The 14,818-nt window shown below is 54.9% G+C and overlaps 1 protein-coding gene across 1 annotated transcript in view; it reads left to right on the plus strand.

The window, feature by feature from the left end:
- The window catches only part of Osbpl2 (oxysterol binding protein like 2), a 38,722-nt gene extending 26,093 nt beyond the window's left edge, over nucleotides 1-12,629 (plus strand). The window contains exons 10-14 of the mRNA XM_090352607.1: nucleotides 652-775; nucleotides 2,853-2,993; nucleotides 7,464-7,587; nucleotides 8,343-8,433; nucleotides 11,586-12,629. Of these exons, the coding sequence (XP_090208733.1) occupies nucleotides 652-775; nucleotides 2,853-2,993; nucleotides 7,464-7,587; nucleotides 8,343-8,433; nucleotides 11,586-11,688 (583 nt within the window). The 3' untranslated portion in view covers nucleotides 11,689-12,629. The remainder of the gene's footprint in view (nucleotides 1-651; nucleotides 776-2,852; nucleotides 2,994-7,463; nucleotides 7,588-8,342; nucleotides 8,434-11,585) is intronic.
- The last annotated feature ends 2,189 nt before the right edge of the window (nucleotides 12,630-14,818 follow it).

Consider the following 14,818-nt stretch of genomic DNA (forward strand, 5'->3'; position numbering starts at 1 on the left):
CTGAGCTCTTCAGCTCAAGGCTACCACTCTACCCCTTGAGCCACAGTGCTATTTCTGGTTTCTGGTGATTAATTAGAGATAAGACTCTCATGGACTGGGGCTGGGAATTTGGCCTAGTGGTAGAGTGCTTCGCATGCACGAAGACCTAGGTTTGATTCCTTGGTACCACATACATAGAAAAAAGCTGGAAGTGGTGCTGAGGCTCAAGTGGTAGAGCTCGAGCCTTGAGAAAGACCAAGGACAGTGCTCAGGCCCTGAGCCCAAGCCCAGGACTTGAGAGTCTCATGGACTTTTTAGTGCTGGCTTTGACCCTCGATCCTCAGATCTCAGCCTCCTGAGTAACAAGGATTACAGTCGTGAGCCACTGCACTTAAAATGCCAGTTCAGGGGCTTGAGTCATGGCCTGAGCACTGTCCTTGGCTTTTCTCAAGACTAGAGCTCTACCACTTGAGCCACAGCAGCATTTCTGGCTTTTTCTGTGTATGTGGTACTGAGGAATCAAACCCAGTTCTTCATACTTGCTAGGCAAGCACTGTACAACCAGGCCAAACTCCCAGCCCCAAAATGCATCAGTACCCAGTTGAGGAGCTGAGTGTCCAGGCATGTGGTTGCAATAGCTCCTAAGCAGGTCTTGAACACCCTTTTCTACAGTAAGAAGAAGCTGTTTATGATCTATGGCAAGTGGACAGAATGCTTGTGGGGCATAGATCCTGCTTCATACGAGTCCTTCAAGAAGCACGAGAGGAGAGGTGATCACCCAAGGAAAGCCAGGCTGGTGAGTGCTGCCCTGACAGGCGTGGTGGGTGAGGGCGGGGCCCGCAGCTCTCTGGGAATGGTCTGCCTTGTCTTCCACCTGTGAGGAAGTGAGTGCCTTGACTCTAGCCAGGAGAGACACTGGTGGTCCCTGCGTGTCCGAGTGGACCCCTGTCTGACGGGACCTTCTGTCCTTGGTCTCTGTGCTTCCTCCTGTTGCTGGAGCCTCCAGGGACCTCTGAGAAGCCCGTGTCTTGTAAAGTTGGGCTGCATTCTTTTTAATAAACCCCTCTTTCTTTTCTTGGGTCGGGCTGGACCTATTTAAGAAGCCATGTGGGGGCCGGGAGTTTGGCCTAGTGGTAGAGTGCTTGCCTAGCCTACATGAAGACCCGGGTTCGAGTCCTTGGTACCATGTACATAGAAAAAAGCCGGAAGTGGTGCTGAGGCTCAAGTGGTAGAGCTCTAGCCTTGAGAAAGTCCAAGGACAGAGCTCAGGCCCTGAGCTCAAGCCCAGGACTGGCAAAAAAAAAAAAAAAGAAGCCATGTGGATTTTGTGTCTGTTTTTGCTCAGGCACTGGATAATATATCCAACAGCCAGAAAACATTACCCCCCCCCCCTCAATCTTTGGAAAGCTGCTGGTTTTAAAATTATCGGTGAGCTTAATATGAAAAGTGAGAGTCCAGGGGCCGGGAGTTTGGCCTAGTGGTTAAAGTGCTTACCTAGCATGCATAAAGCCCTGGGTTCGATTCCTCGGTACTACATACATAGAAAAAAGCCGGAAGTGGTGCTGAGGTTCAAGTGGTAGAGCTCTAGCCTTGAGAAAGTCCAAGGACAGTGCTCAGGCCCTGAGCTCAAGCCCAGGACTGGCAAAAAAAAAAAAAAAAAAAAAAAAAAAAGAAAAGTGAGAGTCCAGGAGTGTGGCCTAGTGGTAGAGCGCTTGCCTGGCATGCAGGAAGACCTAGGTTCGAGTCCTTGGTACCACATACATAGAAAAAATTGGAAGTGGTGTTCATGTGGTAGGAAAGCCCAAGGACAGAGCCTAGTCCCTGAGTTCAAGCCCCAGGAATGGCAAAAGAGAGAGGGGGGGGGAGAGGGAGGGAGAGAGAAAGAGAGAAAGGAAGGTGATAGTTCAAAAGAGGTGTCAGCAGCAGCCGGGCTCGGTATCTCACACCTGTGATCCTAGCTACTCAGGAAGCTGAGATATGAGGATCACGGTTCAAGGCCAGCCGGGGCACTAAAGACGATGAGACTCTGATCTCCAATAACCACTAGAAAACGGGAGGTGGTGCTGTGGCTCCAGGGTTAGGGCGGTAGCCTTGAGCTGAAGAGCTCAGGGACAGCCCCCAGGCCCAGAGTTCAAGCCCCAGGACCCACCAAAAAAAAAAAGAGGTGTCATCCTTTCTAGATAATGGGGAGACACCAAACCTGATGGTTCAGGTGTGCTGTAGGCATCTTTTCTAATAATTTCTTAAGAAGGAACATTCCAGAGCGCTAGGCGGATTGGGATGGTAAGCCCCTGTGTAGGGCCTCGTGCAGCTTGGCCGCCGTTGCTGCTCATTTGGGTGGCATGCCGGTGCGTTTGGGTGAGGCCCTGCTCACCAGGGGAGGGCAGAGCGTCCACCCTGTGTCGCTAGTTCTTCTTACAGACCCCGGACCCCAAAGACAAGTGCAGCAGGTGCAGCTGAGACAGGAAGTTGGGCGGCTTTAGAGGGCCCAAGCCACTCAAGCTGCCTATTGTGGCTGCTTCTGGGCCTAGGTCAGGTGGCTCATTGGGCTGTGCTTGTGTAGTGGGTGCTGCAGCTGGCAGGCAGGCAGCGGCACCCTATGTGCTCCTGCTGTAGGAGGAGAGCTCTGCGGGCAGTGCAGCCTGGCCCTGCAGAGGGCGGGGAGCAGGGCTGCCTCGTTCCCACACACGGAGGTGTTGGTCATCAGCGGACAAAGCCGTGTTGCTGCTTGGTTTGTTTTTGAAAAGGAGCTCTGGATGTGCGGCTCCAGTGGTGGAGCTGTTGTCCATCAAGCGCGTGAGCCTGAGTTCAGAGCCCAGGCGAGGCTCTGAGCCCCGGGCTCTGTGGGTCTCTGCACCGGCATCCCGTTTCAGAACGATGGCCCCGAGAAAGTGGACAGCAGCGTGGATGGTGACGTGGCGGACGACGTGCCTGTGGCTCAGGAGACTGTGCAGGTCATCCCTGGCAGTAAGCTGCTCTGGAGAATCAACAGCCGCCCCCCCCACTCTGCCCAGGTCTGTGTGTCTGCCCCCCCCCCCCCCGGCCCGTCCCTCCACTCCACCCAGGTCTGTGTGTCGGGACCCCCAGCCCTGCCCTGCTGCAGCACCTGGGTGTTTCCAGTGCAGACCTGTTTACACTCCCTACCCAGGCCCTCAGCTCTTTCTTTCTGTCTGTCTGTCTGTCTGTCTGTCTGTCTGTCTGTCTGTCTGTCTGTCTGTCGTTCCTGGGGCTCTGGGCCTGGGTGCTATCCCTGAGCTCTTCAGCTCAAAGTTACTGCCCTACCCTTTGATCCATAGCCATTGTCTAGTGGTTAATTGGAGGTGAGCCTCATGTTCTTTAGTGCCTAGACTGGCTTTGAACCTCGATCCTCAGATCTCAGCCTCCTTAGTAGCTAGGATTGCAGGAGTGAGCCCCGGCCCCGGCCTCTCCTGCCTTCTTGAAGCAGAAGTCCTCATGTGGACTTGTGGCCATGTCTGTGCCACTGGCACCGCAGTCCCCTCCGGCATGGCAGCCTCACTGCCCCATGCAGACACACTGCGGTCCCTGGCCATGGACTGGAACTTGAACTCAGGGATCTCGGATTCACTCAGTTACCGCTGGTGCTTCACTTCTGGAGCCACACCTCCAGGCCAACTTTTTTTTAGTTAAAGAATTTATTCACATTGATTTTTACGTCATGTTTCAAATGAGGTGTTTAGCAAGCAAGTATTCAAGAAGGGGATCTCTGTATAATCACTGGCACTTAGATTTTAGAACATAGTTAAAACTAGGCTGAGGGTTTGTATGTCATAGACACATATTTGTGTTTCTATTTCCAATTCCATGTCCATAGCATTGGGTATGCAAATATTGAGTCATCGCTCTTGTACTATGTGGATACCATGTACCTTTTGTTCCTTTGGTCTTCACTTGTCTCACTCAACATGATTCGCTCTAGATTCATCCACTTCCCTGCGAATGCCATTATTTTATCTAGTCTGTTGGCTATGTAGAATTCCATTGTGTAGATTTACCACATTTTCTGTATCCATTCATCTGCAGTAGGGCATCTGGATTGTTTCCATCACCTGGCTATTGTGAATAGTGCAGAGATGAACATAGCTGAGCAGGTGTCCTTATCATACCTTGGGTCATGATGTTCAGGGTAGATGCCCAGGAGTGGTATGGCGGGATCGTAGGGAAGGTCTATTTTCAGTTCTTTAAGAAACCTCCACACTGCTTTCCAGAGTGGCTGAACTTCCTTACAATCCCACCAGCAGTGCAGTAGGGTTCGTTTTTCTCCACAACCCCGCCAGCAACTGTCATTGTCTGAATTCAAAGTCATGGCCATTCTTGTTGGGGTAAGGTGGTATCTTAGAGTTGTTTTATGACCATGGATGATGAGCATTTTCTCATATGCTTTTCTTCCATTTTAGCCTCTTTTTTTGATAAGTCTCTCTTTAGTGCCCTTGTCCATTTAGTGATTGGTTTGTTGGGTTTGGGGGGGATTAGTTTCTTGAGTTCCCTGTAGATACTGGATATTAAGCATTTGTCAGATGTATTATTGGTAAATATCTTTTCCCAGTTGGTTGGCTGTCTTTCTACTTTAGTAGCTATGCTTTTATTTGTGGAGAAACTCTATTTTTAGGTAGTCCCATTTATCAAGTCTCTCTCCAATCAGTTGTGACCCTGGGATTCTGTTCAGGAAGTTTTTGCCTGTGCCTATGAGTTCCAGTGTCTCTCCTACTCTATCATGTAACCGTTTCAAGGTTTCAGGTCTGATATTGAGGTCTTTGATCCATTCTGAGTTAATGGTTGTGCATGGCGAAAGGCTAGGATCAATTTTTAGTTTTCTGTATGTCGCTGCCCAGTTTTGCCAGCACCAATAATAGGCTGTGTTTATTCCACTGTATATCTTTGGCTCCTTTGTCAAATACAAGTTGACTATAGGTATGTGGTTCTATTTCTGGGTCTTCTATTCTGTTCCACTGATCTTCTGGTCTATTTTTGTGCCAGTACCAAGCTGTTTTGTTTGAAGTCTGGTATTGTAATACCACCAGCATTGCTCTTTTTGCCTAGAATTATTTTGGCTATTGTAGTCTTTTCTTGTTCCATATGAACCTTTGGATTATATCTTCTATTTCAGTAAAGAATGTCTTTGGGATTTTGATGGGATTGCGTTGAATTTGTTTATCAATTTTGGCAATATGGCCATTTTCACTATATTGGTTCTCACTACCCATGAACATGGATGTCTTTCCATTTTCTGGTGTCCTCTTTAATTTCTTTTGTTAGGCTTTTATAGTTTTCATTAAATAATTTCTTTACATCTTTGGTGAAGTTAATTCTTAAGTATTTTATTCTTTTGGGGGCTATTGAGAATGGGATCATTTTCTTGATTTGGCCTTCTATTTGTGTATTGTTGGCATACAAGAAGGCAACTGACTTCTGAAGGTTAATTTTATATCCTGCCACTTTGCTAAAGTGGTTTATTAATTCTAGGAGTTTGGGAGTGGAGCTTATTGGGTCACTCAGGTAGAGGATCATGTCATCTGCAAATAAGGATAGTTTAACTTGCCTTATTGCTCTGGCTAAGAGTTCCAGCACTATACTTGAAGAGAAGTGGAGAGTGGCCAGTCAACTTTTTTGCTGGTTAATCGGATATAGAGTCTTGTGGATTTTTCTTTTGCCAGTGCTCAGGGCCTGAACACTGTCTTTGGGTTTTCTCAAGACTAGACGCTCTACCACTTGAGCCACAGCACCACTTCCGGCTTTTTTCTATATATGTGGTACTGAGGAATCGAACCTGGGTCTTTGTGCATGCTAAGCAAGCACTCTACCACTAGGCCAAACTCCCAGCCTCTTTTTTTTTTTTAATTTTTAAATTTAATTTTACTTTTTGATGGTACTGGAGTTTGAATTTCAGGCTTTACTATTGCTAGGCAGACCCTCTGCCATTTAAGCCATGCTTCCAGCCCTTTAAGTAATTTTTCAGGTAAGTCTTACTTCTCTGCCAAGAACTGGCCTCAGAACTCAGCCCTGTGGGACCTGGTTCCTGCACACCTGGGGTTGCTGTCGTCTCTCATCATGCCAGCCTGTTCTTTGACATGGAACCTTCCTTTCTGCTGCGCCGGGCTCTTGCCTAGATTCCGTCGTTGCTGCCTGTGCAGCTGGGATCACAGGCACCCTTCCTTATGCCATGCCGACAGCTTTACTACATGCGCGATAGTTTATACTGCATATGTTATATTACTTACATGTCAACATGTGTAATATATGATGAGCGTAGCAGTGGATTAGGGGACATGCTATCATTTTAACATCCATTATGTGTTGTTATTTGTATCTAAAGTATGTGCAACTTATAGGTCTTCGTGGTACTGTTACGTGTATCCATGCAGCAGCATAGTGTAAACAAAGGACTGTGCGCCCAGGAGGGCGGCGCGTGAGCATGGTCGGGCGCGTGAGCGCGGTCGGGCGTGTGAGCACGGCCGGCGCAGCCTCCCGCTGCTGTTCAGTACTACTGCCAATCCTGCCGTGCTCTTCTGAGAAACTATGCTTAACGTTTTTCAGGGCACAGTGCGAGCCAGGCACCAGCCACTTGGGCTTGCAATCCTAGCTTCCAGGAGGCTGAGATCTAAAGATGCAGTCTGAAGCCTGCACAGAAAAGTTGGTGAAACTGACGTCTCCAGTTAACCACAAAAAGCTGGAGGTGGAGCTGTAGTTCAAGTGCTAGAGAGCTAGCCTTCAGCATAAAAGCTCAGGGCAGCACCTGGACCCAGAGCTCAAGCCCCAGGACCACCAAAACAAACAAACAAATGCACTCAGTGTTATGGGACCCTCTGCGTGCTAGGCACAGGGAGTAGATTAAGGCCGGCCGGCAGGCAAAGCCCAGGCCAGTGGCAGTGAGGGCCACAAGTGCCCCGGAGGGCTGGGAAAGTGTGGCCTGGGCAGGAGGGCAGGGAGGCAGCCCTGACAGGGAGCAGGGCGTGCCCAGGGGCTGCCTGGGTGGAGCCCCCAGGGGCAGACGGGTGTGTGACCGGCCCAGGCTTGGGGGGGGTAATGGTTGGTCTCAGGGGACCTTGGTTCTTGCTCTGAGTGACTGGGGCACATGTCCAGAAAATCCACAGTGGAATTCATTTCCTGTGGCCCTTGAGCTGTGTGCTGCTGAGACACTGCGGCAGGCAAACGAAGAGGCAGGGGTAGGAGCAGAGTTAGCCCTGGAGGACCAACTGGAAGACAGTGCCTGGGGTGTGCCATGTTTCGGGGTTTGTCTCAGGCCGGGAGAGAGAGGGCACAAGGATGAGTATGGGGGTCCAAGGAGTACCTGGCATGCCAAGCTGGCAGGTGAGGGGGCCAGGGCCTGCAGAGGAGCCCATGGGCTGGGCGGGCGAGGGGGCCGGGGCCTGCAGAGGAGCCCACGGGCTGGGCGGTGGGCACTCAGGCAGACGCACTCCAGGGAGCTGCTGGCAAGGGCACAGTTGGCATGGCACGTGTGTCCACAGATGTACAACTTCACCAGTTTCACTGTCAGCCTCAACGAGCTGGAGGCGGGGATGGAAAAGACACTGCCGCCCACAGACTGCCGCCTGCGCCCCGACATCCGCGGCATGGAGAATGGCAACATGGGTAGGCGCTGGGGTGGGGCTCGGGGGCAGCTCACAGGCAGCCCCGTTGGCAGGCACAACCTGGCACGGTGCTGCCCAGCCTGCCGTGAGCTCTCATCTCTTCGTGGCACCAGCCAGTCCCCCTGTCACATTCATTGAAGATTGTAAACCAATTTGAAAAGGTGTAGCTCAGTCGGTGGCCAGGTCGCCTGTGCAAGGCCTTGAGTTCAGTCCTTAGTACTGCCAAAACCAACTGACACTACAAGCTCACTGTCCACGTAGCTACACGCATGGGCCCTCGTCCTGCTGGCTCTCTCTAGCCAGGCCCAGGCAGAGGTACTTTGCCACCGGCATGCTTGGACTGGGTGTGTGTCTGCTCAGGTTCTGAAGTGACAGCACACCCCCTGGCTCCCAGGGTCTACCAGCTCCGTGGCGGAGCCCCTGGTGGGAGCGTGGCTGGCCCTCTCCTTCCTGGCCTGGCTGGGAGGGAAGCAGACACTCAGAGCAGAACTGCATTTTCTATCCCTCTCGGGAACTGGCAGGCTCTGTTCTGTGCCCAGAATGCACACCGTCACCTGCCAGGTCAGGGCTGAGTGGACTCATCAGCTGAGCAAAAGCTTGTCCTGGGTGGGGCAGAGGCACTCAGCCTCAGTGTCTGGACCCCACTTGGCCTCCTAGGACCAGCATTTACCACCAAACTGGGACCTATCCTCTAGCGGGGATGGGGGTGGGGCATCTCTGACCCAACTGGTCTCAGGTCTGTTTGCTTGGACCCAGATCTGGCCAGTCAGGAGAAGGAGCGGCTGGAGGAGAAGCAGAGAGAGGCCCGCAGGGAGCGAGCCAAAGAGGAGACAGAGTGGAGGACCAGGTGAGTCGGGGCACTGAGGGCTCTCCACACACCTGGGGACAGGGAGGAGGGCTCTCCACACACCTGGGGACGGGGAGGAGGGCTCCCCACACACACCTGGGGACGGGGAGGAGGGCTCCCCACACACCTGGGGACAGGGAGGAGGGCTCCCCACACACCTGGGGACAGGGAGGAGAGCTCCCCACACACCTGGGCATGGGGAGGAGGGCTCTCCACACACTTGGGGACAGGGAGGAGCGCTCTCCACACACCTGGGCACGGGGAGGAGGGCTCTCCACACACACCTGGGCACGGGGAGGAGGGCTCTCCACACACAACTGGGCATGGGGAGGAGGGCTCTCCACATACACCTGGGCATGGGGAGGAGAGCTCCCCACACACACCTGGGGACGGGGAGGAGGGCTCTCCACACACCTGGGGACGGGGAGGAGGGCTCCCCACACACACCTGGGGATGGGGAGGAGGGCTCCCCACACACCTGGGGACGGGGAGGAGGGCTCTCCACACACCTGGGGACGGGGAGGAGGGCTCCCCACACACACCTGGGGACGGGGAGGAGGGCTCCCCACACACCTGGGGACAGGGAGGAGGGCTCCCCACACACCTGGGCATGGGGAGGAGGGCTCCCCACACACACCTGGGCATGGGGAGGAGGGCTCCCCACACACACCTGGGGACGGGGAGGAGGGCTCCCCACACACACCTGGGCATGGGGAGGAGGGCTCCCCACACACACCTGGGCATGGGGAGGAGGGCTCCCCACACACACCTGGGCATGGGGAGGAGGGCTCCCCACACACCTGGGGACGGGGAGGAGGGCTCCCCACACACACCTGGGGACGGGGAGGAGGGCTCCCCACACACCTGGGGACGGGGAGGAGGGCTCTCCACACACCTGGGGACGGGGAGGAGGGCTCCCCACACACACCTGGGGACGGGGAGGAGGGCTCCCCACACACCTGGGGACAGGGAGGAGGGCTCCCCACACACCTGGGCATGGGGAGGAGGGCTCCCCACACACACCTGGGGACGGGAAGGAGGGCTCTCCACACACCTGGGGACGGGGAGGAGGGCTCTCCACACACACCTGGGGACGGGGAGGAGGGCTCCCCACACACCTGGGGACAGGGAGGAGGGCTCCCCACACACCTGGGGACAGGGAGGAGAGCTCCCCACACACCTGGGCATGGGGAGGAGGGCTCTCCACACACACCTGGGCATGGGGAGGAGGGCTCTCCACACACTTGGGGACAGGGAGGAGCGCTCTCCACACACCTGGGCACGGGGAGGAGGGCTCTCCACACACACCTGGGCACGGGGAGGAGGGCTCTCCACACACAACTGGGCATGGGGAGGAGGGCTCTCCACATACACCTGGGCATGGGGAGGAGAGCTCCCCACACACACCTGGGCATGGGGAGGAGGGCTCTCCACACACCTGGGGACGGGGAGGAGGGCTCCCCACACACCTGGGGACGGGGAGGAGGGCTCTCCACACACATCTGGGCATGGGGAGGAGGGCTCCCCACACACCTGGGGATGGGGAGGAGGGCTCCCCGCACACCTGGGGACAGGGAGGAGGGCTCTCCACACACATCTGGGCATGGGGAGTAGGGTTCTCCACACACCTGGGCATGGGGAGGAGGGCTCTCCACACACTTGGGGACAGGGAGGAGCGCTCTCCACACACCTGGGGACAGGGAGGAGGGCTCTCCACACACACCTGGGTATGGGGAAGAGGGCTCTCCACACACATCTGGGCATGGGCAGGAGGGCTCTCCACATACACCTGGGCATGGGGAGGAGGGCTCTCCACATACCTGGGGACGGGGAGGAGGGCTCTCCACACACCTGGGCATGGGGAGGAGGGCTCTCCACACATACCTGGGCATGGGGAGGAGCGCTCCCCACACACGCCTGGGCATGGGGAGGAGGGCTCTCCACACACCTGGGGATGGGGAGGAGGGCTCTCCACATACCTGGGGACGGGGAGGAGGCTCTTCACACACGCCTGGGCATGGGGAGGAGGGCTCTCCACACACGCCTGGGCATGAGGAGGATGGCTCTCCACAGATGCCTGGGCATGGGGAGGAGGGCCAGCCTCCTTTTCTGACCACTCATGGCCCACATGACCTGTGAAAGCCTTAGTCCTGCCTCTGACTTGGAAGTGTGTCTTTGTTCTTTCATTGTGGAAATCTGAAGATAATATCTTTAATAAGGACTTGAGCAGCTCATCCCTGTAATAACCACTCGTAAGATGTATCTATATGAATAATTTTATTCTGTGGCAAAAATATTGAGACGTGCGTAGTTTAATCCCATGAACCCTCTGGTTCATTAAAACAGAACCATGTTGCACATTCCTGAACTCTTAGGTTCAGACATGCTGCACAGCCTCCGGAGTGACTGGAACTATAGCCTGCACCGCTGTGCCTAGCTAGCATTCATTCTTTTTTTTTTTTTTGGTCAGTTGTGGGGCTTGAACTCTGGGCCTGGGCACTGTTCAGCTCAAGGCTAGTGCTCTACCAATTGAGCCACAGTGCCACTTCTGGCTTTTTCTGAGTAGTTTATTGGAGATAAAGAGTCTCGAGACTCTCCTGCTTGGGCTGGCTTCAAATCCTGATCATCTCATCTCATCGCCCTGAGTATCTAGGATTATAAGTGTAAGGCACCAGTGCCTGGCTCCTTTGGGTTTTTTGTTTGTTTGTTTGTTTTGCTGATTGTGGGGCTTGAACTTGGACCTGGGCGCTATCCCTGACCTCTTCAGCTCAAGGCTAGGGCGCTACCACTTTGAGGCACAGTGCCACTTGCATAACTTCTATGTTGTGAGCTCCCCCAAGGGCGCCTCATCATGAACTGCTGCTGTGCACTTGCTTCTTGGTGGCAGGACAGTGGCATCTACCGCAGGGATTGGGCTGAGCGTGCTGTGGGCGCGGGAGACTTCTGACTAAGCCAGTGCCCGAGCCACAAGCTGGCGCGATGCACCTTGCCACCCCTGAGGGTGGCTCCGTGGAGTTTGATGCTGGGCTCGAGCCTTGTGGTTTTGTGGGAACACCGCCGCCCTGGTGGGCATCTGTGGGAACAGAAGCTCTGCCCTGGGCCGCCCTGCCCGAGAGTGTGCCGTCTCTTCACCCCTGCCTTGTGTTCTGCAGATGGTTTTACCCAGGTGACAACCCCTACACTGGGACTCCCGACTGGCTGTACGCAGGGGATTACTTTGAGCGGAATTTCTCAGACTGCCCTGACATTTACTGAGGTTTCGGCCGGGAGGCAAGAATGGATCCCCGAGCGGCCGCCCTGCGTTTCGCTGTAGCTGAGAACAGCTTCTTCACCAGGTCATGGGGCCGAGGCCTTGTCCCTGCCCAGGACTTCATTCCGGTCAACTCTGACTGCCTCGCTCTTCACTGTGCCACGGTCCCTTCCTGAGGGGCCACACCCTGACAGGTGTGTGGGGCTGAGCTCGATGCACACTTGCCACGAAATGCCACGAGATGCGTGTCTGAAGGAAGAGGCAGGAAGCTCCTGCCCTCAGTTCCTAGAAGCTGGGTTGAAAACCGGAATGGAAAGAGTGGTCTGGGGCGGGGGGGGGGCTCTGCGGTCCTGGCAGTGGGCAGGGACCCCCGACCTAGCATCCAGGACAGGAAGTGAGAAGTGGTCAGAGTCTGTATTTTTTTCAATCCTGAGCAATGTAAAGTATTTAAGTTAAAATGACTTGGTGTTTTGCTGGTGGGCAGGAAATGCACTTGTCACATGTGTACTGTAGATGAAGATGCCACAACACCCAGAGTGGCACTAAGAACCCCCAGAGCTGTTCCCACCCCCCGGAGGCCTGCCTGCGGCCACAGTGCCCCTCCTGTCCAAGGTTTGCTGTCACCACTGTCCGTGCCATGCCACGTCTCGAGGGTCGTCTCTCCGCTCCCTTGCCTGTGCCCCTGCAGTCCTGTGTGTGTGTCCCCGCACGTGTGCTCCAGGGCAGGCAAGTCTGGGTGGCTGTGTGCTGGGAGGTCAGAGGTCACGACAGGCACGCATCCATCTCAGCCTCCAGAGGCAGTCTTCACGTGCACGTGTGTGCATGCACACACCCCCTCTGTTGTGTTGAGCTCAGGTGACTGAACCAGGCACTCTCCATGAGAAGTGTCCTCTCTGTGCCCAGGCTTCAGCATCACCTTTGTAATTAAAACACTTTCAAAAGCCAACCCTGGTTTTGGTTTGTAGCTTGGGAAGCTAGACACTAAGTCTACCAGTTGCCAGTGCCCTGGGGCGGGCGGCTCATGTGCCATTACCCCAGCCTGGACCAGGCCGCCTGGTACCTTTCCAGATGGCTGCGGGTTCTTGTGTTGGCATTGCTTCCAGAGGAAATCTCAAGGCGCAGAGCACCTCTTATTGGCCCCGACTGTGGCTGTGTGCCCTCGGGGAGAGCCTACCTGGTGGAGACCTTGGGTGATGAGGCCTTTCTGAACTCCGTTTTCCCGAGGGAACCATGGTTCCCGTGCATGTGTGTTCATATCCCTCCATGAGAGCCCAGGTGAGCTGAGGCCAGGCACAGCAGCTCCCCTAGAGTGACCGCTGACCTCTAGGAGCAGATAAGCTGCTGTCTGGAACAGGGCAGAGATAGGAAGCCATCAGGGCCACATGGTTGGGACCACGCAGCCCGACGGCCTGGGAAAGCAGACATGTGGGCGCCGCCAGCCACTCCTGCAGACAACTCAGGTGCAGAGCTGGGGAAGCCTGACCTCAGCTGCAGGGGACTCGCCTGTGTGTTCCAGCACAGGGCCTGGGCATCCAAGCCGGAAAAGAGAACTGGGGGCGTGGTGAGTGTGTCCCCTGCTCCCTCCCCTCCACATGAGCCAGGCAGGCAGCCCCTCCTTTGTGCCTTTAACCCAGGGCCTGGGTCCTTGTCCTTTACCACTGTTGTTCAAGGCAGGAACTCGAAGCACTCCACCACTTGAGCATAACCATACTTCGGGCTTTTGCTGGTTAACTGAAGCTAAGAGTCTCACAGACCTTTCTACTGGGTTGGCTTCACTGTGGTCGTGGTCTCAGCTTCCCGAGCAGTGGGGATTACGGGTGACGTCCTTGGCTGTCCCTCGAGGGACCTCCCGCAGAAAGGGAAGCGAGTTCTGCAGGCGCGTGCCCTCTCCGTGAGGAACAGCGAGCAGATGTGACCCAGAACGCCGGTCCGCTTCAGAACGCCGGGGCACCAGCAAGCCCGCCCGGGCTGTTGAAGGCCAGTTCACAGGCAGAGGCGCTTCCTGTTTCTAGACCTAGAGGACAGGTCAGTGCACAGAAAGGCCTGTCAGCCTTGCGCTGCATCCTCCTGTCTCTGCCTGGGGACCGACTGGCTTGAAGTAGCCCTGGAGATGCGGAGCCTGTCACAGTCCAGTAAGACTGTATGAGTCCACCCTGACACAGCCTCCAGGACACCTGCCCTGGATGGGAGCCTCGCCTCTTCCCTGCACTTGGCCTGGTTTGTACAAAGTGAAGACCACATTTCAGGTCCCCCAGTGTCGTTTGGGGGACCACTCACTTTCAGCTGGAGCTATTCTCCGAATCCCCATCTTGAAGAGAGCCACTGTGGATGTGTGTCCACTCTGGCCAGCCCTAGTCTTCATCTCCATCCTTGTAACCTCAGATGGTAGCCAGGAAGCCTCAGTCAGCCTCAGCTCCAGCCAAGCGCAGCTACCTTGTAACCCATCCATGCTAACGGGACCAATTGTGCTGTGATGATTTCACAGAGCCCGTCCCTGAGTACGGGTGGTTCTCTTACGAACTACTGGCACAGAGGGGTTTCAAATCCAGGAGGATATTTATTTCATATATCATATGCCTTTTCATTGGCTCTGTGGCCTCCTGGAAAGGGATACAGGTTTACTACAGACAGGCATTTGGTGTTTGGGCTGTGTATCCTTTTGGCTTGGCCTCACAAATAGGTTGTCCTCAGAGCTGCTTGTCACAGGGGACAGGGGAACCTGTAGCACCCACTGGGTGGCATGCTGAGGGGTAGAGGGCCCAGGCCCCTGCCTGCTGAGAGATGAGGCTTCCTGGGTGGCAGCAGTGCTACTCAACTGTCCCTTGTCTTGGGGACCAGATGCAGTGCTAGAAACAACCAAAGGCCAAGGTGTGTGCTGTAAGTTGGCTGTTATGAATATGCTCTATGAACCATTGGAGTCACAACCATAGACATAAAAATAAAGAATTGTCAGCTGGATGCGGTGGCTCACGCCTGTCATCCCAGCTACTCAGCAGGCTGAGATCTGAGGATCGCAGTTCAAAGCCAGTCCAGGCACTAAAATCTGTGAGACTCTCATCTCCCGTTACCCACCAGAAAACCAGAAGTAGCACTGTGGTTCCAGGGGTAGGGCGGTAGCTTTGAGCTGAAGAGCTC

Source organism: Megascapheus bottae, chromosome 18 (assembly GCF_031878675.1).
Source record: "Megascapheus bottae isolate mThoBot1 chromosome 18, mThoBot2.hap1, whole genome shotgun sequence".
Lineage (NCBI taxonomy): Eukaryota > Metazoa > Chordata > Mammalia > Rodentia > Geomyidae > Megascapheus > Megascapheus bottae.